The sequence below is a fragment of the Peromyscus leucopus genome, chromosome 4 (genome assembly GCF_004664715.2).
Source record: "Peromyscus leucopus breed LL Stock chromosome 4, UCI_PerLeu_2.1, whole genome shotgun sequence".
NCBI classification, from domain to species: Eukaryota; Metazoa; Chordata; class Mammalia; order Rodentia; family Cricetidae; genus Peromyscus; species Peromyscus leucopus.
In genome coordinates this window covers 16,186,669-16,209,181 of record NC_051066.1, presented here as the reverse complement: position 1 = coordinate 16,209,181, position 22,513 = coordinate 16,186,669, and the positions used below count along the sequence as shown (strand labels likewise).

The 22,513-nt window shown below is 38.3% G+C and overlaps 1 protein-coding gene across 1 annotated transcript; it reads right to left on the bottom strand.

The window, feature by feature from the left end:
• Positions 1-20,751: 20,751 nt before the first annotated feature.
• On the bottom strand, positions 20,752-22,265 carry LOC114692750 (eukaryotic initiation factor 4A-I). Its single transcript, XM_028868676.2, has one exon. The coding sequence runs from the start codon at positions 22,232-22,234 to the stop codon at positions 21,014-21,016; it is 1,221 nt and encodes a 406-aa protein (XP_028724509.1). The 5' UTR covers positions 22,235-22,265; the 3' UTR covers positions 20,752-21,013.
• Positions 22,266-22,513: the final 248 nt, after the last annotated feature.

The following is a 22,513-nucleotide window of genomic DNA, read 5'->3' as shown; positions in this document are numbered from 1 at the left end:
ACAAACATTACTATCTCCAAGTAGCTCTTAATTGGTCAGTTGGGCTGTACATTCACTATGATCTGGAGACTAACATCTCCAGATGTTAGTTATCATGGCTCCTAAGTCTACTAATTACTAGGGTAATGGTGAGCAGGCTACTTATATCCCTTAAGACTTATTTTCTTATCTGCATATAATGATTATAATATCTAATTCATAATAATTTTATTTTTATTTTTGAAATTATGTAAGTTTCTCCTTTTCTTTTTCTCCCCTTCAAACCCTACCATATATCCCTACTTGCTCTCTTTCAAATTCATGGCCTCTTTTTCAGAAATTGTTACATGCATATATGTATATCAATATGTAATCCCAAATACAGCTTGCTCAGTCTCCATAATGTTATTTGAATGATACCTATGTTTTGTTTTTTTTATCAATTTAAGTGTTTCATGTTTCACATTTAGGTCTTTAGGTCGTTGGTTGATTTTGAGTTAGTTGTGTAAGGTAACAGATATGGCTCTAATTTCATTCCTCTGCCTGTAGACGTCTAGTATTCCTAGAATGATTTGTCGAAGATGCTTTCTTTCCTCCAGTTTTTGCTTTTGGCATCTTTGCCAAATGTTATGTGGCTGAAATTCTGTGTACTTCTATTTGTATCTTTGATTTTGTCCCATTGGTCTACCTGCCAGTTTTTGTGCTGGTACCATATTGCTTTTATGACTATGGCTCTGTAATATATCTTAAGATCTGGAACATTAAATCTCAGCATTCTTTTGGGTTAGGATTGTTTTGGCTTTCTGGGATCTTTGATGGTTCCATGTGAATTTTAGAATAGTTTTTTTTTTTTCTAGAATCTGTGTATTTTATAAATAGCTTTAGCAAAATTCATGTGCATGGGATATCCTTCCATTTTCTAGTGTCTTTCTCTATCCCTTTCTTGAGAAGTATTGTTTTCACTGTAGATATCCTCCACTTTCTTAGTTATATTTAGTTCTAGATATTTTCTTTGAGCTATTGTGAACAGAAGCATGTCCATGATCTTCTTTGCATGTTTCTTGTTGGTATGTAGAAAAGTTTTGGATGGGTGCAAGTTGATTTTCTATACCACCATATTGCTGAACCTTTTATTTTTTCTGCAAGTTTTTTGATAGAATTTTGGAGTTTCTAATGTATACTATGTCTTCTTCAACTAGGGATAGTTTGAATGCTTTCCATTTTTGCATTGCTATAATTTTCTTCTCTTGCTTTACTGTCCAGCTAGTACTTTGAACACATTTTGAAAAGTAGATAGTGAACATCCTTGTCTTGCCTCTCACCTCAGTGGGATTGTTTTAAGCTTTTCTCCATTTGGAAGGATGATGATTATGAGATTTTTATATATAGCTTTTATTGTGTTGAGGTATGTTCCTTCTAGCCCTACATTCTCTAGAAACTTTATGTGAAAGTATGTTGGAATTTGTCATGTGCTTTTTGTCTTTAAGTCCATTTATGTAGTTTATTACATTTATTGGCTTGTATGCTAAATCATTCCTTCATTTCAGGGATAAGGCCAACTTGGTGGTGGTGGGTAATCTTTTTTTATGTATGTATGTATTGTTTGCAACTTTTTTAAAGTATTTTTGACGCTATGCTCATCAGGGCCTGTAGTTTTCCTTATATCCTTTCTTCCTTCCTTTCTTTGTTATACTTTACCTGATTTTGGCTTCATAGAAGGAGTTTGAGAGTGTTCCTGCTGTGTTTTGTTTGCTTGTTTGTTTGTTTTACTTTGTTTTATTTTTGAGTAATTTAAAAATGATGGCTTTAGATCTTCTTTGAAAGTCTTGTGGAATTCTGCTGTGAATCCAAATAAAATAAAATTAAAGCCAAACAAATGAACAAAAAACAAAGAGCCAAAGAAAAGCACAAGAAGCACTTATAGATACACATGGACATGCCCAGAAATCCCCTAAAAAAGCACAGAATCATAAACCATAATACATGAGCAGAAGACATGTAAGCTAAGAAAAAATACTCAGACAAATACATCAGACAAAAAAAAAAAAAAAAAAAAAAAAAAAAAAAAAAAAAACCTCCAAGTCTACCTTGAGTTTGTTTACTGTTGGTCATCTACTACTGGGCACCCAGCCTACTATCCCCAGTGAGACTACCTTGGAGAAAACTGGTTTTCATTTGCTAGTGGGTATCAGTTGGAGATAGCTGCTGGGTTAGTGAGTAGACTTGTATCTACTTCTCCTCTCCTCTCAGTGCTAGGACTCCATCTGGTGCCAACCTATAAAGGCCCTGTGCATCCAGCAACAGTCTCTGTGAGTTCATATGTGCATCAATCCTGCTGTTTTTAGAGGGCCAATTTCCTTGGTGTCCTCCATCCCCTATGGCTCTTACAATCTTTCTGCCTCCTCTTCCTGAGTTCCCTGAACCCTGAGAAGAGATAACTAATGAAGACAGCCTAGTTAGGTTTGAGTGTACCAAGGACTATCTGCACTTTGCCCAGCTGTAGGTCTCTATACTTATTCCCAACTACTACAGGAGGAAGTTTCTCTGATGATGGCTGAGCAAAACACTGACCTATGAGTACACAGAATGTCATTAAGAGTTGTTTCATTGCTAGAATCCTTTAGCAGTAGAGTAGCATTTGATTTTTCCTGGCCTATCTGGTCTCAGGTTATTGGCTACCTAAGTAGTGTTAAAAACAAGTTCCATCTCATGGAGTGGGCCTTAAATCCATTCAAATATTGTTTGGGTTACTCATTCCACTAGTAGTGAATCTTGCAGGCAGCAACTGTAGATCAATGGGTTTGAAGATGGGTTGGTGTTTTCCTTTCTTCGGGGTTGTTTGGGGGTTCCCTGGAAACCCTTTAGCCAAAAAATGGCTTCAATATCATCCATTCCCACAACTGGAGGCTTTATTTGGTGATGAGAGATGTCCAGTTGGGGCTCCATCTCTCCTGTCATTTGGCGATTCCATTTGTTACCTACATATATGTATATACTTTAGGAAGCTTCTACTGTATTATATTTCCATTCAGTCCCTCAAATGACCCTTAGATTTAGCTGTCCCTCTCTCTATTTGCTCCCTAACCTCCTTTTTCACTCTCCTTTCTTGTTTGATCCACCCAATCCAGTTCCACCCCATCCACCCATAACTCTCTGTTCTATTTCTATTTCCCCTTCATAGGGTGATCCAATTCCCCCTCACTCCCTTTCTCTATTCTAATCTCTATATAGTTCTCACAAAAAATAAAGAAAAACAAAAAGTAAACAAATTATTTTAAGTGTGTGTGTGTGTGTGTGTGTGTGTGTGTGTGTGTGTGTGTATTTAAATATGTGCCCATGAGTGCAGGTGCCTACAGAAGCCAGGAGAATCAGATTTCATGGATGTAGAGTTAAAGGTGATTGTGAGCAGCCTGATATGGGTGTTGGAAATCTAACCCTGGTTCTCTGGATAACCAGTATGTGCTCTTCAACACTAAGCTGCCTTTCCCCCTACCCTTCTGATTCCTTTTGACTCAACAAGCCTTATATCTGCTGTTTTTTTTTAACCTTGGACCATCCCCAAATTTCACTATTGAAATACTGAGCAAAAGAAAATGAAACAAGCCTAATCTTTAAGAAAAAAAAATGGGAGGGGGTATAAGTGGGAAAAAAAACTATTGTGAGATATTTTTCACTTATTCCTATAAGTAAGCCTGAAAATGTAAACCAGCTTTCAGCCAGGATTTTACATGATTGGCCATTTTAAGAGACAGCTATACTGCCGGGGATAAAGAATAGAATCTCCCACTTCCTGTGATTCTTCAAGGTTGTGTTTATTAAAATAAAAATTTCTAAAGATGTATACAAAGTGCTCCTATGTCAATGAAAGAGCCGCTGTATCAGCAACAGTTTCTATAACTGCCTCCTCTTGTTCCTGAACTAAGCACTTAGATGTTTATTAATTAATGTTGGATCTTGTGAGCTTAGTATTCCTAAGCTGCCTGCTGCTAAACAAGACCTCATTGATCAGCATTGCCTGTGCATTGGTGTTTCTGTTCCTTTCTGTTTTAAATTATATCTTTTCATTTGACATATCAATACTAAATAACTAGTACAATAAACCATGTTATTAGGTGCCATGCAGGCCAGTGCCTTATTGTATCTGACAGCTATAGTAACATGTACAGCAATATCACACATGTGTCAAAACCCCCAGGAAACACAGGGACACATACCTGTAATCCTATAGGATTACATAGTGGAAACACTATGGATGCAGAAGGAAGGGATCACATGTTCCAGACTGGCTAAAGATACCTAGAGAATACAGTGGTTTGAAAGTCCCAGTCAACACAAACAATAAAAATCACTTCCCTTCATTATAAACCTTTCATTTTGTTATGAAGAAAATTATTCTCATAATTATTTTAGTTACAAAAATAATATTATCATAATTATTTAAATGTGTTCTCCTTTCTCTAGTTAAGCCAACACCAAAAGCAACTTGCTGACCTCTTGAACAATCTTTGCTTTTGTTTCATTTCTCTATGAAAAAAAAAAAAAGCAAACCAATAGGAATGTCGATTCCTATTCCCCAGTTTTGTCAGCCATCAAATTTAATAATACTAATATCAATAAATATTAATCTTTTTTATCAGAGTGGTTGATCCTTGTAGTAACCTTAGAAGACAAATATATATGACCTGTAATCCCTAAATCTTCATGACACTATTATAAATAAAGTAAAATAACTGATCTGATTAACATTTATTTCTTTTGTCCATGCTCACCAACAAAAGTCCTCCAGGAACACATGTGTTTCTGTTCAAACAAGGCACTATTCACACTAAATGATCTAAACCTCTCCACTCCCAGTAGGCTCATAACACTAGTTAGGCAGAGACTATGGGCTCTCTGTCTTGCAAGGATGAAAGAATTTGGGCTGTATGAGTCCATGTGTTGTCCTAGAGCACTGCTTATAGACTAGAGACATCAATGCACTTCTGACCCACAGTCATCATATATTACCTCATTTGGGTATTTCACAACTTACTTTTACAATTATGAAGATTCTTATCTTCTCACAGATAAGTAGAGATTGCAAAAGAAAGGGAAAACATAGGAAAGAAGGTTAAGACAGAAGAGTCAAGGCCTGAAACAGATGAAAGGCAATAGATCCTGAAGACTACAAACCAATGAGCTTTAGCATGCAGACCCAAACAGGAACAAGCCAAACATAAGACTATTAGTCTACAGTAACTATAGTAGCCAGAATGCAAACACAAATCCATGCAGTTATTAACCAATAGTTCATTCTATTTCAATATCTATTCCAACCTTGGTCACAAAGCCTGCAAGTTCCTTGGGACAGAAAAGGTCTCTTGCAATATCCTTCCACTTTTATCTTTGGAATAACAGGGTGTTAATGCATAGACTCCCATTTCTTCATGAGAGGATAGTGCCCTCTCTCAGATGCAAATCCTAAGCACCTCATTAAAATACATAATCATGCTGTTGTGGACATGGAACATTGAAGATTCTGCTTGTCCTCTTTCAGTGCCAGTGCATGCACTTTCTTTTCCTGTTATTTCTTATACATAGTAATTCATTTGCAGAAATAAGGAAGCCAAACTCTTAGTATCTTGGAGAAGTTCTTTGTCTATGACAGCAAAATGATCTCTTCTGGGAAGGCTGTTACCCCAAAGAAGCCATACTTTCAAGCACTGAAATGTGCTATTCTTATCTGATGCCCTTCCTGATTACTCTAAGCTCCTTTCCTTTGTATCTTCAAGAAGAGCTTCAACTGTACAGGAATTTCAACTACATCATCATTTTCTAGTGACAGCTTTTAAAGCTTTGATTCAAGGATCCAAGGAGAATTCTGTTTCTCTGTTTACCTACTGAGTTGATGTGGACAGAAAGACACTTTCCACATGCCATTTATAGGAGCATTTCTTATGATGAGTAATTCTAAAGCCTTCTCAGGCTCGTAAATGTGTCATAGGAGCTGCGGCTTCCCTCATCTCATTCCTTCACCCTCTGTATTAGTCTTGTCTGAGGCCTGCTGCATATCTGCAACTAAGTAGTGGGCAAGTCAGCCCCTTGCTGAGGCCCACATGGAATGAATTATTAGGACAAAATGAATCTAGGGAAAATACATTTCAAACTATTTTAGTTTTCACCTTGGTAAAAATGGATAGTGAACCAACTGAAGCTATATTAAATGAAGACTCTAAGTGAAGTGTCTGTTTACTCAAGTTAGACTTGGATGGCAGAGAGGCAAGATGAGTCTATTATCTTATACAATGCTTTGTATTCATCAGTTCATAATGCAAAATTTGAATTTCTACAAAAATGACTATGTAATAGTGCTGTGGGACGGTCTGTATATCAAATTGCTCTGATTGGTCAATAAATAAAACACTGATTGGCCAGTGGCCAGGCAGGAAGTAGGTGGGACAAGGAGAGAGGAGAATTCTGGGAAGCAGAAGGCTGAGGAGAGACACTGCAGCCGCCACCATGACCAGCAGCATGTGAAGACACTGGTAAGCCACCAGCCATGTGGCAAGGTATAGATTTATAGAAATGGATTATTTTAAGCTATAAGAAGAGTTAGCAAGAAGCCTGCCACGGCCATACAGTTTGTAAGCAATATCAGTCTCTATGTTTACTTGGTTGGGTCTGAGTGGCTGTGGGACTGGCGGGTGATAAAGATTTGTCCTGACTGTGGGCAAGGCCAGAAAACTCTAGCTACATAATAGATATTATTTACCTCTACTGAGTTGGTAGAATACTCCAAACTTAAAAGATTTCCATTTGTAACAGGGATAAATTTGAAAATAATTTCATTAAGTTCTTTTATAAATAGATTGATATCTTAAAGTCCATCTGGTTATTTTAGCTGAAACCTGACACTACAGCCTTAAAAGAAGTTAGGAACTGGAATAAGTAGTTTAGGACAAGTTTCATTCAGAAAGTTAAAGCAAAGTCTATCTCTCCCATTCCACAGATGATGAGAGAAGAAAAATCAAAGTAGAACAAAATGGTTATCCCCACTGACCACCATACACCACACAAGGAAGCCTTAGAGACACAGATGTGGAAAGCATACACATAATGGAAGAGAAAGACAGTGAAAAGCTGTGGGCACATAGAACATACTATAAGCAACTCATAACACCACTACTAGACTGAAATGGATGTCAGGATATAGATAAGCTTAAATCTAAATCTATGATCTTCTCATGATGAGCCACAGTTGCTTTCCCTCACCCCCCAAATATAGAAAGTTTATTTGGGTGGAGGATAAATACAATAGACAGTGACTAGAATCCACAGACAGACTAAACAGAAAACAAGCTGGATTCTAATGGCTGACAAAACTGGGGGACAGGATAGGCATTGATTTCAGAAACAGCAGCACTAACTACTGTTTGGTTTGTTTTTCTTTTCATAGAGAAATGAAACAAAAGCAAAGATTGTTCAAGAGGTTGGCAAGTAGCTTCTGAAGTTGGCTTAACTAGAGAAAGGAGAACACATTTAAATAAATAAATGTGATGCCATTAATTAAATTCCTTTCATTTACATGGTAAAATGTAAGAGTAAGAGGATGCATAAGCTTTAGGGCCCCAGCTCCAGCTGTGCCAGAGAATACCGCCCATGCAGGTCTCTGGCTTCTTTGGAACATAAGAGTACCTTACACCCAGCTTTCCAGCTTCAATGGATCCACAGACAACAAGCCATCATGCCTCTGGCTATTGAGGTTTGAGAGAAGGATGCAGAAAAAGGCCTTTGGCTATAGTGGGTGTGGAGAGCACCTTGGGACTAAACTCTTTACTCCTGAAAGACCTGGAAGCACCATGGGACCAGACCTCCAGCTACAGTGACCTCAAAATTCAGCATAAGGTCCTATCACCAGTTTCAGTTGGCCAAGGATTATCTAAGAGACTGGTGCTTTGGCTCCAATAATTTTTAAGGTCAGTGTGGGTTTGGAGGTTTGATTTCTGAGGTTCCATTGATCACTGCAACATTCAGAATCTAATCTTTTGTGGTCCAGAGGTTATTGCTTGCCTGTACCTCTAATCACAACACCCAGATGGTACAGAAACATCAGTGGGTCTTACATCTGGTATCCTACCCCTTGCAGGTTCATAGAACTCAAGGGGTGATCAAGGTTTTGATTCCATATGGTTAGTTTGTGGCTTACTGTAGAGTCCCAGGGTTGATCCCAAGGGTAAATAGCCAAGACAAAAATCAATTCAGTGACTCAACTTAACAGTCAGCAACAAATTTCATCAGTCAACATAGCTGAATCTCACTCAGATTCTGGGAAGAATTGTGATTCTGGGAATAATCATAGAAAATAAAACATCCAAATAGATTTGGAAGAAGGGTAAGTCAAAACTGAAAGACTGTGCAAGACTGACCAAACAAAACAAAACAAGACAAAACCCAAAAAGAATATGACATAGTCACCATCCAAAACCTACCCCCAGTGATCAACTCCTCTTTGAAGGGTATCCAAAACTACAGATAGATCTGAAATTCCCAAGACAGAACTAAGTATCTTACTTTGTAGAAGAGTGAATGCTCATATATACTATTCAAACAAACAGACGCATGAAAACCTACAGAAAATGTCAACAAGATGATCTCTGAAGTGAAGGAAGCAGTAGGTAAATTGGAAGCAAAGATCCAAAACATGGAACAAAATTTTTTTGCCAAGGAGATGGGTCATTGAAAAAGAACTACACAGAATTCAAATGAAGGAGATGTTTAGTCATATGACAATACACAACAGACATTACCATTAACAAGCAAGACAATGAAGAATAATAAAGCTCAGGGATGGAAAACACAGTAAAGACATACCAGAGATAGACATATATGAAGAGAAATTTTAAGGAGCAAGAACAATATTACCAAGAAGTCTGAGATATATTCCAGATGCCAAACCTGGGGCATCATGGTGTAGATGAAGGATCAGAGACAAAATCAAATGGAATAAACAAACTAACAAAATTATAACATAAAATTCTCCAAACTTAGGGGAAGAATTAAATATCTATATGTAAGAGGTATATACAACTCCAAACAGGCATGACTATAGAAGAACGTTTGCATAGCCCAATACTGAAAACATGTCAAAAGCACAGAGTAAAGGAGTAACCCAATAAGCAGCATAAGAAAAAAAATCAACTTATATACAAAGACACAAATATCAGAATTACCTAGACTTTTCATCAGCAACTGTAAAAGCCAGGAGAGCATGGAATGAAATACTGACAGTTCTGAGAATAGATGACTGTGAATCAAGATTGGTATAGCATGTAAATAATGTTTCAGAATTGATAGAGATATAAGGTATTTCAAGAAAAAAATAAGACAATTAATGATAACCAGGCTAAAAATACAGAAAATTTTTTAATATTTCTATTTTTTTTTATTTCATACAATAAAATTTCCCTTCCTCACCCTTCCCCCAACTCCTCACAGATCCTTCTGACTTCATGTTCTTTCTCCCTCTTAAAGACAAAAACAAAAACAAAACAGTTTTTCACAGAAACACATTGAGGCTGTTTTGTATTGGCAAACTACTCCTGAGCATGAGGTCTGTCCTGGAGTGTTGTTGATAAACCCAGTACCACTGTGTTGGAGAAAGTTATTTTTCCTTTCTCAGCAAATATAAATTGTTGATGAGAGGTAAGTCTTTGTTCCCACTTCTCATTCTCCATGTTGAGATTTTGTCTGGCTTGAACTTCGTGTTCATGCTCCTAAAGTCTCTATGAGTTTCTATGTGCATCAGCTCTATCTGTCTGGATAATATTTTCTTTGAGTTTCCCACCACCACATGGCTCTTAAAATATTGCTGCTCCCTCTTCCACATAGATCTTGAGCCTTGAGGAGAGGGGTGTAACAGAGACCTCTCATTCAGGACTGAGAGCTCTAAAGTCTCTCAATCTTTGCATATTATCTAGATGTGGGTTTTGGCGTCAATTACCATCCACTGCAAAAAGAAGTTTCTCTAAGTGTTGGGCAGTGCACTGATCTATGGCTATAGCAATATGCTACTAGGGGTTGTTTTATTGTTATGCTTATTTAGTAGAATAATGTAGTAGGTTTTCCACTACTGCTCATGATTTATCTAGTTTCAGATTCTTGGCCTCATTAAAACTGTCAGATATGGGCTCCATTTCATGGAGCAGGCTTTAAATCTAATAAAAAAATAATTATTGGTTACTCCCATAGCATTTGTACCACTATTGCACAAGTGAGCAAATCTCACAAGCAAGTCTGTACTGTAGCTCACAGGGTTCCCAACTGGGTGACACTGCTGATTACTTTTGTCCTCCTGCAGTATGTTTAGTACCCTCTGGCACTGTAAATATCAGCTAGTACAGGTGAACTGTCTCATTGAGCACAAGCTCAATTTCTCCATGTCCTATAACATGATTTTGTGGTTTCTTCAGAATAGTGCCTTACCATCAGGCTGTGAAGGGTAACCAGTAGAATTGCCAATAGCCTATAGGATAGCTTTGTCTAACAATTCAAAAAGACACAATGTTGTAGAATATTATTTTAAGGTGTGTTACTCTTGTTTGTGTTGTATTTGTTTAACACTGTGAAGCTGTGTTACTGTGCCTGTCTAAAACACCTGATGGTCTAATAAAGAACTGAATGACCAATAGTAAGGCAGGAGAAAGGATAGGCAGGGCTGGCAGGCACAGAGAATATATAGAAGGAGAAATCTGCGAGGAGAAGAGAAAGAAGGAGCCAGAAAAGAAGGAGGACTCCAGGGTCCAGCCACCCAGCAAGTCACGAAGTAAGAGTGAGAGTAAGTTTACAGAAGTAAGAGAAAGGGAAGGCCAGAGATTCATAATTAAGAATAAGCCTCCATGTATGTATTTATTTGAGTGTGGTGATATTTTATTTGTGCTCTAATAAAGCTTGCCTGGAGATCAGAGGGAAAATAAAGCCATTATAAGTAAACACAAAAGGCATGCAATGTTAGCACACGCCTTTAATCCTATTACTTGGCAGGAAGGTATCTGTCTGGATCTCTGTGAGTTCAAGGCCACACTGGAAACAGTCAGGTGTGGTGGCACATGCCTTAAATTCCAGCACTAGTTAACCATGGAGGTCTGGAGGTCTGTACAGACAGACAGGAAATGACTGGGCTGAGCAGGAAGAGGAAGTGATGTAGCTAGACAGAGAGAGCAAATCAGATGGCAGAACAGCAAGGCATACAGGCGTGGGTAGACAGGAAGTAAGTCACATTTGGAAGTTGCAGAGTTGGTGAGGTAAGGTTTGCTGTGGTTGTTCCTATTGCTCTGATCTCTCTAAGGCTTTAATCCCTATATCTGGTTCCATGTTTTTTTATTTAATAAGACCATTTAGAAATTCATCTACATTTGGGAGCTGGGTGGCAGGCACCCCCCAAAAAAGAGCAAAAACAACAACACAACCCATGCCTGGTACTTTTATTTGGTACCATATAATGCCTAATTAAGATATGGTCTCCCCTACTCTATGTACTCTATTGACACTCCATAGGTTTTCACATGGGCCTTTGGTATTAGTTGTCCCCCACCATATAGCTTCCTCTACTCTCCCATCTTATCCCCCTCCCAGTTTAATTCTCCTATTCAAACTTCCCTTTTATGCCTTTGTAGCACTATATTTTCTTTCCTCTTCCTTGGAAGATCCCTTCCACCCCCATGCCCATGTTTCCTTACTAGCTACCAAGTTTGTGTGGAAAAGGAGAGTCAGAAGTACACTGACAAAGCAATGCTTACCTAATCCTTGAAAATGTGCCAAAATTTTACTTTGGAATAAAGATAGCCTATTCAACAAATGGTGATTAAAAAAAAAAAAAAAACTACCCTGGATATCCTCCTGTACAGGATGAAATTAGATCAATACCTTTCATCTTCCATTTTAAAAGTCAATTTATAAGAATCAAATACTTTAACTTAAAATGTGAAATGTTGATACATCTAGAAGAAAACAGAGAATATTCTTCAATGTAGTGCAGTAGGCTAGAACTTTCTAAACAGAACATTAATAACAGGAATGATCTCTAAATATTAACAGACTGGACTATATGACATTAAAAAGTTCATATACAGCAAAGGAAACTATCAGTAGAGGACACTGACAGACCACAAAATGGGGGAAAATACCATTATCAGCTACTATACCGTACACTAGGGGCTGATATTCAGAATTTAAAAAGAACTACAGAATGTAAATACAAAGTGAATCAATAAATGGGCTAATGAATTTAATATACAGTTTTTTAAATAAAGAAATAGTAATGTCCAATAACTTCTAAAAAGTTCACCATGAACTCTCAACAGTATGGTTGCCTGAACAAGACTAGTAAAATGCCACCAGTTAATATGCCAACTCGGACAGAGGTCATTCCGTGTACTCCACCTACAGATGAAAAGCTACAGGTGATCAACAGCTACTGAGATAGGGAGATACAGTCTTCTCCAGGAATGAGCTCTCATATAGGTTGCCCAATCACAACTGGTGAGCTCTGGATGTGTGTGTGTGTGTGTGTGTGTGTGTGTGTGTGTGTGTGTGTGTGTATGTCATATATGAATATATATGTCATGATAGTAATTTAAAAAATAATGGATTTTGGAAGGGGAGACAAGGGAGGAGGTGAAAGATGAGGGGTGGGAGTGATGTAGCATGATGTTCTCAAAAAGAAAACTTATTAAAGATGTTCAACATCCCTAGTTATCATGGAAATGCAAATTAAAACTATTTTGAGAAATGGCCTTACCCAATCCAAAATAGCTATCATCAAGAAATGTGAAAACAAATGTTGGAGAGGATTTAAAGGAAAACCCTTATTCACTACTGGTGGAATTACACATTAATACAGTGATTGTGGGAATCAGTGTAGAGCTAGCACTACTATATGACCCAGCCATTTCAGTCAGGCATATAGTGAGAGAGCTTCACACCCTACAATAGAGATATGCACACCTCCATGCTTACTGCTGCTCTAATCTCTGTAGCAAGAAAATGAAACCAGCCTAGTTGTCTATCAGGAGATCAATGGATAATGAAAATCTGGTACATATCTAAAATGGAGTATCATTCAATTTCTGAAGAAAAGTGAAATGATAGAATTTGCATGAAAATAGATGTCCTTAGAATGTATAATATTAAGCAAGATCATCCAAATTCCAAATGGAAAAAAAAACACCTATTCTCCCTCATATATGAACCCTAGCCTATAATGTATTAGTGAACCTACATAGAAAAATGTGCATATGGGTATAGTACAACAAAGTGCATACTAATAAGTTCAGTTATATACTATATTATGTGTAAGTCCTTTCAAAACTCTCTCAAGATATAAAACATTTTCAATGCAAAAATAAGCCCTTAAATGGCAGTATTCACAGTGATTCCACAGAGGGCTATTAGTGTAATAAGGTACTCGTAGTAATCTATTAGATCTCCAAGTTGATTTCCTGACATGGAAAAGGAATTGTACATCCAGGAAAATCAAAGGACCAAGCCATAAAAAAAAAGGAAAGAAATAGTTTCATCCCTTCAGAATGGGAAGCTGGAAATTTGATAAATGGATGCTGGGTCGTCCCCCTTCTCCTATTGGCCCTGTTTAAGTACTTTCCCCATATATTCCTGCCATGTTTCCTGACAATGTCTTCTGGAAACAAAAAGTTGTTGTTAGGGAAAATTATTTTAAGGTGTGTTACTTTTGTTTATGTTGCATTTGTTTACCTCTGTGAAGTTGTGTTACTGTGCCTGTCTACAATATTTGATGTCCAATAAAAAGCTTAATGGCCAATAGCAAGGCAGGAGAAAGGATGGGTGAGAAAGAATTAATAAAAGGAGAAATCTGTGAGAGAGAGATCTAGTAACAAGAGAAAGAGGAGGATATCAGGGGCCAACCACCCAGCTACATAGAAAGCCATGGAGTAAGATTTACAGAAGTAAGAGAATGGGAAAAGCCCAGAGGCAAAAGGTAGATGGGATAATTTAAGAAAAGTTGGCTAGAAACAAGCAAAGCCATAGCCAAGCCTTTATAAATATGAATAAGCCTCTGTGTGTGATTTATCTGGGAGCTGGGTAGTGGGCCCCCCAAAAGAGAAAACAACCAACAAGTTGTCATCTCAGAGAACGTAGTTTTGCTTTCCTTGTCTCCCTATGTTCCTCCTTCCTTACTTGACTAAGAAATCTTTATTTTAAATTGTGTTTTTCCTTGTCTGAATATTCCTATGGGCTGTAGCTTTGTTTTGTGAGTACAACTAATGCTTGGTGTACTTTATTCCCTCACAAGAATCTTAGCTATTAAAATGATAGAGTGTGAAGTTTTTAGAAGTGTGTTTAAAATAATCATAATTTTGGAAATCCCTGGGAATTGCTGATTCTCTTAATGTCATTTGAAAACACCAAGAAATTATTAATTTTTTAAACTCTCTATTATAATTCTAAATTGTGTCACTATTTATGAATAAATGTATTTTGTTTATATTCTTTTTTTTAAAAGATGGTGAATAGTCTGTGAACGCCTTGAAGACATTGCCCTGAAATTGATTATTCCAGTTTTTAAATTAATTTTTTTCTTTGTGGATCTAAAGACAGAATCTATACATGTGCAGAGATCTGATACACAGATCTCAGGAAGTATTGAGTATCTTACTAAATACACATTCACTTATACCTATGACAAGTACAATGTCAGTACTGAAGTATTTATAACCTTTATTATATATTATGTTTCTTTCATTTTCCTTATGCCATTATTTATTCATCTTTATTTATTAGCCCCTCTGCAACCTACACAAATGGAATGATCCTTGGATTCTTCATTTCAAGCATAAATTGAAAAGCAGCAACTTTGGCAACAGTTTATTTTCATGTTTCAGGGCAGTCATTTTCAACAAATTATGTCAGAACTCAATACATCTATATTGATAATCTAAATACAATGACAAACTAGGACTATAAAAATGCTTACTCTGAAAGTACACATAAGTACATTATATAGGAAGAAATCAAGTGGTAAAGGCATTTTCTGCTTTCAAGAAATAAAATATTAGAATAACACTTGTATTAAAACTAGGTTGTTTGATAACTAATTGGGTTTGTATTTTCAATCTTCAGAGAAAGGCAAAATCATAGAGTTGAATTCTCCAGGGATATTAACTGAGGATAGGAAATATTTTATGTTTTATTTTTATTGTATATGTATCGATGTTTTGCCTCCATGCATGTTTGTCTGTGCACCACAGGCATGTCTGGGGCCCGCAGAGGGAAGAAAAAGGCATCAGATCTCATAGAACAGAAGTTAGAGGTAGTTGTGAGACATTATATAGGAACTGGGACTCAAATCTTTGTCCTGTGGAAGAGCTGCCTGGACTTTTAATCACTGAGCAATCCCTGTATTTCAGGAAATGTGTTCTTAGAAATGTCCTGCAATAGAATCAACAGCACAGGCTGTGCTTCTCATATCAAGTGTAGTGATTTGAATCAAAAAAATGTTCCTCATAGGCTCAAGTATTTAAATACTCAGTCCATAGTTGACAGTGCTGTTTGGGGAGGTTATGGAAACGTTAGGAGGTAAATGTCACTAGATTTTAGCCACTTCCCACACCCAGTTCACTCTCTTGGTGGTTGAGGATGTGATCTCCCATTCCTGTTGTAGGCATCTGTTGACATCTCTCCTCTACCATTATGGACTTTACATTTAAAACCATAAGCAAAAATAAATCTTTTCTTTTTTTGTTTTGTTTGTTGTTTGTTTGTTTGATTGGTTGACTTTTTGGTTTTTCGAGACAGGGCTTCTCTGTGTAGTTTTGGTGCCTGTCCTGCATCTCGCTCTGTTGACCAGGCTGGCCTCGAACTCACAGACATCTGCCTGCCTCTGCCTCCCAAGTGCTGGGATTAAAGGTGTGTACCACCACCACCTGGCCAAAATAAAACTTTTATAAGTTGCTTTTGGTCATGGTGTTTTATTGCAGCAAAAAGAGTAACTAATCCAACAAGACACATCGGCCTATACTCCACTGTGTGATTAAGAATGTAATATGATTTTTAGTTACCCTGGGAGTGCTAGAGACATAAACAAAATGTCTGAGACGTAACCTGGGTTTGTGGTCTACATGGGATTTCCTAGAAAGATAGGAGATGGGGGAGAAGAGATAACTCTGTTTTCCAATGCATTTTTCTAGAATCCAATGTCAGTTTGCCTATTTTCCATTCTTACAATGAAAAGGCATGGAGAACAATTGAACTCCCTCCCTGTGCAAAAACATATCTAGCAATGCCAAGCATCTTGAAGGCACTGCTTGACAAAAATCACAGTGCTCAGACGACTTGGACTGACCCTTCACTGCCCTTGGTGGGATTTGCTGCACAACTCTTGCCTACATCTTTGACGTGTTAAATGTTTGAATTCCTTGCTCTTAAGGATCCCTTGCTGAAGGCTAGAACTGGGACAAGTAATAATTCTTATGAAAGCTGATGGTAAGAATAAAACTTACAGTGATTCCCTGGGAGAATTAGCTATGCAAGAAATTGAGTCTTCTATAGAACTTACTACTTAAGTGGTATTAATAAGCATGAGACATAGGATCTGGAACAAATCATAAGAAGAAAAACTTAAAGAAATTTTAGAAGCTGAAAAATTATAACTGAATCATTAATTTTTCATCCCTTGCCCAAAAATACAGAACTAGTATGGGCAAGAAAAAGATTTTTTTTATTATGAAATTAAGGACAGGCCTTGCCTTGATACCCTCCTGAAGGCAAAGCAAGCAGTTTTGGGAATCTTGGGGTTCTTTTACTCTTTGCAGGATTGTAATAAAGATAGGAACCACATTGAAACAAGACTTTATGACAGAGACACAAAGAGAAACATCTTGGCTCCATGAACTGCCTGGCTTCCTGAGCAGACTTGTCAGATCAGGACTTCTCTGATTGTGGAAAGAATAAAGAGCAGAACACGGTATTTCAGAAGTCAAGGGAAAGAATGTGATCTTATGTCAGATATAAAAGAAAGAACTTAAACAAGGGACCAAGAAATTAGATTTCTGTAAGAAGATCAATATTTCTTCTAGTAGATTTATAGAATAACAGGTAGTAGGAAATGATTTCTGACCTATTAACTTAGTCAAACTTAGAGACATCCTGTCTAGTTTTTCCTGTAACGACAAGGCTTCACAACACCAATGTTAAGGAAAAGGATATTGAGTTAAAAGAATTGAATTTATCATAATGTTCGATTTTAGTTCTCATGACTTTTGCTGTTTTCTCATTTTGTTTCTTTTACTTTGATATGCTTATGTAATCACGGAAGACTTTAGAAAATGCACGTACCATGAAAAGACTTTGTAATCAATGGTTAAAGTCTGTGAGGAAATGATTTTGTGTATAAATAAAGCCTGTGAGAGATGCAGGTTGTCAGAGTAGGACAAGCCATACCAAGATGTGTTTCCTCTCTGTCCATCTCTCCTAAAACAAAACTCAAAAGTGCCCAGTGTCTGATTCCTCCATCGCTGCTCCTACATCCACCCACTTCAGACTCTGCCCTCATCTGGAGCTGGACTCCAGCACATAGTAACAAATCTTGAGGTTCTGGATATGCAATGATAAACTCTCAAGATCCCTTAAGCATTATCTGTGGAGCAAGCGCTTCTTCAACCTGCATGTTCATCAGGCTAATATATATGCAATGGTTTTCTTTTTTCATCCTTCAGGCCTGTGGTAGAAGCTGTGAGGCTTTCCACTCTTTTCTCTCTAACTGAACAGGCTGCCTATGTCCTGCCTGAGTTATACTGCTTCACATTTACACAATGGAATATTATTCAGGTGTCAAGAAAAAAAATCAAAATATTAAGTTTTCAGATAAATAGAGTAGAATATAACCATTCTGATTGCAGTAACTCAGACCAGAAGATAAATGTTATATATCTTTGGTCATTTGCAAATATTAGCCTTAAATCTTCAGAAATGTGTGTCCATTTGGAATAACTATAGAGGTCAGGAAATCAGTAAGGTGGGAGTAGGTATCAATAGAGGGAATGTAGAACAAAGTTGTATATAGGGTTAAAGGGGAATAATGGTAGAGAAAGGGTTTAGTCACGAAGAGGATGGGAGGGCATGTAGACAAGGGAATACAGCATGGTATAACAAACAATAAAGACATTTTGAAAACCCATATGGAAACCTACTATTGTTAAAGCACGTATACACACACACACACACACACACACAAACACACATACACACACACAATATCAATACAGCTATCCTATAACAAGCAAGATTGTTCCTATTAGATATTACAGGATAAAAAATAAATTTAAAAAAAGTTCCTGGAATTGGATACCTCCTTTGGAGTTGTTGGCAAGTGAGTTCCCATAATCTGCCAAACATTTTAAGCTACTGTCAATGCTTTTAGTTATCCTCCAGAATTTTATGGTAATATCTTATTGCCAGAGACCATAGAACATAGAGTCATGGAACATGGAGAAATCAAGCTGATACTCACCTGGAATCTTCATCCCTACTGGCTAGCTTTCTTAGTATAGAAGAGACAATGGCTATGAAGAAGAGATAGAGCTTCACTAAGCTTCCTTTTGCTCCCACCTCAGGCATATTGTAAACAACAATTTCAAAATTCTCTTGAACTTTTGTGGCATCTTAATGTATATGGCCAGAGGAACGAACATAGGTGAAAGTAATTGATGCCCCTGACCTTTGACCCAATATGCAGAGTCCTCTTTCTTTCTCATCTGCTACTGGATATTGCCTCGTGGTAACCACTAAGCCTCTGGATTAGGGTGATCTTTTTAACCTAGTTCTTGGGAAGACTGTGCAAACCATTGCTATGGAATACACTGTGACCTTAAAGTATAGAAAGAATGTGCTGGCTAAATTTGTCAATCTGATACAAGCTAGAGTCATCAGAGAGGAGGATGCCTCAATTAAGAAAATGCTTCTGTAAGAGTAGGCTGTCAGCAAGCTTGTAAGAGCATTTTCTTAATTAGTCACTGATGATGGAGGGTCCAGCCCATTGTGGATGGTGCCACCCCTGGGCTGGTGGTACTGGATTCTATAAGAAAACAGACGGAGCAAGCTATGAGGAACAAGACAACAAGCAGCACCCCTCCATCAGCTCCTACCTCCAGGTTCCTGCCCTGTTTGAGTTCCTCTCTTGACTTCCTCAATAATGAATAGTGATATAGAAGTGTAAGCCAAATAAACCCTATCCTCCTCAAGTTGCTTTTGGTCATGGCGTTTCACCACAGCAATAGTAACCCTAAGACAAAAACCATAATATTTTCTTTTCTCCTCCCTACAGCTCACCCCTGCCTAACTATTCACACCAAAATAAGTAAGTTACCATCTATAAATCAGAAGGATAGTTTTCACAAAAATCACAGTATCTTGAACTTGGACTCCCAGCTTTTAGAATTTTTAAAAACAAATGCATTGCTGTTTAAGCTAAGTAGCCTGTGGTGTGGTTTTGGCAGGCTAAACAACTAAACCATGGACGCCACCCCCACCTCTCTTTGACTATAGATTAAACTACTGTAGATTAAAATTTACATGATAAAAAAGAAACCTCTGTTTCTGTTAAACCACTGAAGTTTCAAACTTTATCTTTAGTTGGTGCTTACATTTATAAACAAGCAGGCAATGTTAATTAAGTGTATGGAATATATACTCTGGATTTGTAGTTTCTAGATTTTTCTTTAAGATATTGTTTCCTTTTAGAGTAAGGAAAGAGATGTGTTCCTGATAAAGGAACACCCTGGCCCAGGAAGCAAAGACCCAGAAGAAGAAAGATTATCCCAAATATGGATTTTTGAATCAGGTATATTAATCTTTCTTCCTTCATATTCTCTCTCTCTCTCTCTCTCTCTCTCTCTCTCTCTCTCTCTCTCTCTCTCTCAGATCCTCCCCATCCAACTCCATGCCATCGTCCTCTCTCTCTCTTTAGAACAGACAGACAAATAAAAATAAATGCAAACAGACTAGAATTTAAAAAAGAAAAAGCATGAGAAGCACAGAGACAGAAAGAAAGAGACAGGGACATATACCAACAAACAAACAAAAATGAAAATCAGTAAATGTACAAGCAGAAGAATGGTAAGGTTAAAAAAAAATAGCCAAACCAAGCAATAAGAGAGAAAAAAAAAGTATTGAAAACCACAACTGAGTTCATTTTGTGTTGGCTTTCTACTGCTGGACATAAGGTCCTTATCCTAAATGGGGTTTATATACTCAGTGGAACTCCATTGAAGAAAACTATTTTTTCCTTTGCAAGTGGTTTTCAATTGGAAATATTCTTGGTGAGGGATGAGAACCCATGTCCAGTTTCCCATTGCAGTGTTGGAACCCCATCTTACTTGGACCTGTACAGACCTTGGGCATGCTGCCACAGTGTCTATGAGTTCCTATAATGTCTGAAAGACACTTTTTTGTTTCCATTTCTTTCTTTTTTTTTTTTTTTTGGCAGTTTCCAAGTCATTTTATTCAGAATTTTGTGTTTGTTTCCTGAATCAATAAATACTATACAAAACAATGTAAAAATGGCTACCATTTTCTCACCCCTGCTCCCCTCACCTGGGGACAATTCCCTGGACTTCACGCAGGGACTCTCCCTGTAGACTTGGTCCAGCAAATGAGGCCAGACATGTTTTAGACCCTTGACACTTTTGGAGACTTGGCTGGGGTAGGAAAGCCTTTAGAATCAAGTGACTAAGTTAGGGAACTGGATTAGTGGTTTTTTTTTTTGGGGGGGGGAGACGGCGCCTGGGGCAGAGCCTACCCCAAAGAAAAGGGTGTCTAAAATGTTCACGGTTCCTTCTTTTTGCCTCAAAAAGTGACATTTATTCAAAGAGAGAGAGAGAGAGAGAGAGAGAGAAACAAAAAAAAACCAAAAACAAAAAAACCAAAAACAAGATGTCCATCCCTTGGCTCCCTTCCCTCCCCCCTCCAGCTGTTCCTCAGCCCCCCAGGACTGAACCCTGGCTAAGCCAGGTAGCAGGACAGCCCCTCAAATGAGGTCAGCAACATTGAGGGGCATCTCTTCAATGGAGGTGTTGTAGAATGTCTCAATGTCTCGAAGAGTCCTTTTGTCTTCTTCTGTCACCATGTTAATAGCCACACCTTTACGGCCAAAGCGACCACCACGACCAATTCTGTGGATGTAGTTTTCCCTGTTGGTGGGAAGGTCGTAATTGATGACTAGGGAGACCTGCTGTACATCAATGCCTCTGGCCAACAGGTCAGTGGTAATTAATACTCTGCTAGAACCAGACCGGAACTCCCTCATGATCACATCTCGTTCCTTTTGGTCCATATCTCCATGCATGGCAGAAACGGTGAAATCCCGGGCATGCATTTTCTCAGTGAGCCAATCCACCTTCCTTCTGGTATTGATAAAGATTACTGCCTGGGTAATAGTCAGGGTTTCATACAAGTCACACAATGTGTCAAGCTTCCACTCCTCTCGCTCCACATTGATGTAGAATTGGCGGATACCCTCCAGGGTCAGTTCTTCCTTCTTCACAAGGATCCGAATGGGGTCTCTCATGAACTTCTTGGTCACTTCAAGGACATCAGAGGGCATTGTAGCGGACAACAAAACTACCTGTGTGTTACTGTTGAGTTTTTGGAATATATCATAGATCTGGTCCTTGAACCCACGGCTTAACATTTCGTCTGCTTCATCCAGTACAAACATCTTGATGTATTTGGGGGACAGGTATCTCCGGTTAAGCATATCAAACACCCTGCCAGGGGTGCCCACGATGATATGGGGAGCTTCCATTTGCAGCTTCTGCACCTCAGCACGAACATTGGTGCCCCCAATACAGGCATGACAAGAGGCACCCATGTAGTCTCCTAAAGCCATGACCACTTTTTGTATCTGCTGCGCCAACTCCCGAGTGGGCGCCAGAACCAAAGCCTGAGTGGCCTTTAGATCTAACTCAATCTGCTGCAGGATAGATATGGCAAAGGTAGCTGTCTTCCCAGTCCCAGACTGGGCTTGGGCGATCACATCATAACCCTTGATACAAGGAAGAATGGCCCGCTGCTGGATGGCAGACGGCTTCTCAAAACCATAGGCATAAATACCACGGAGGAGGGATTCGGAGAGATTCATGTCATCGAAGCTATCCACAATCTCATTCCAGTTACTCTCGATGACGCCTTCAGGCTCCATCCCGTCGGGGCCATTGTCTCTGGATCGAGAATCCTGACTCGCAGACATGATCCTTAGAATCTTGTTTCCATTTCTTTTTGTTTTGTGGTTGTTGTTGCTGTTGTTTGAAGTCATTCATCCCTCTGGCCCTTATGGTCTTCCCACCTCTTCTTCTGCGTAGCTCCCACGCCCTGACAGGAGGAGTTTGGTGTAGACATCTCATTGAGGGCTAAGTGTTCCAAAGTCTCTGACACTCTATACATTGTCCACTTGTGGGTTTCTGTGTTAGTTCCAATCTACTGCAAGAAGAAGCTTCCTTGATCATGGCTAAGCAAGACACTGACCAAT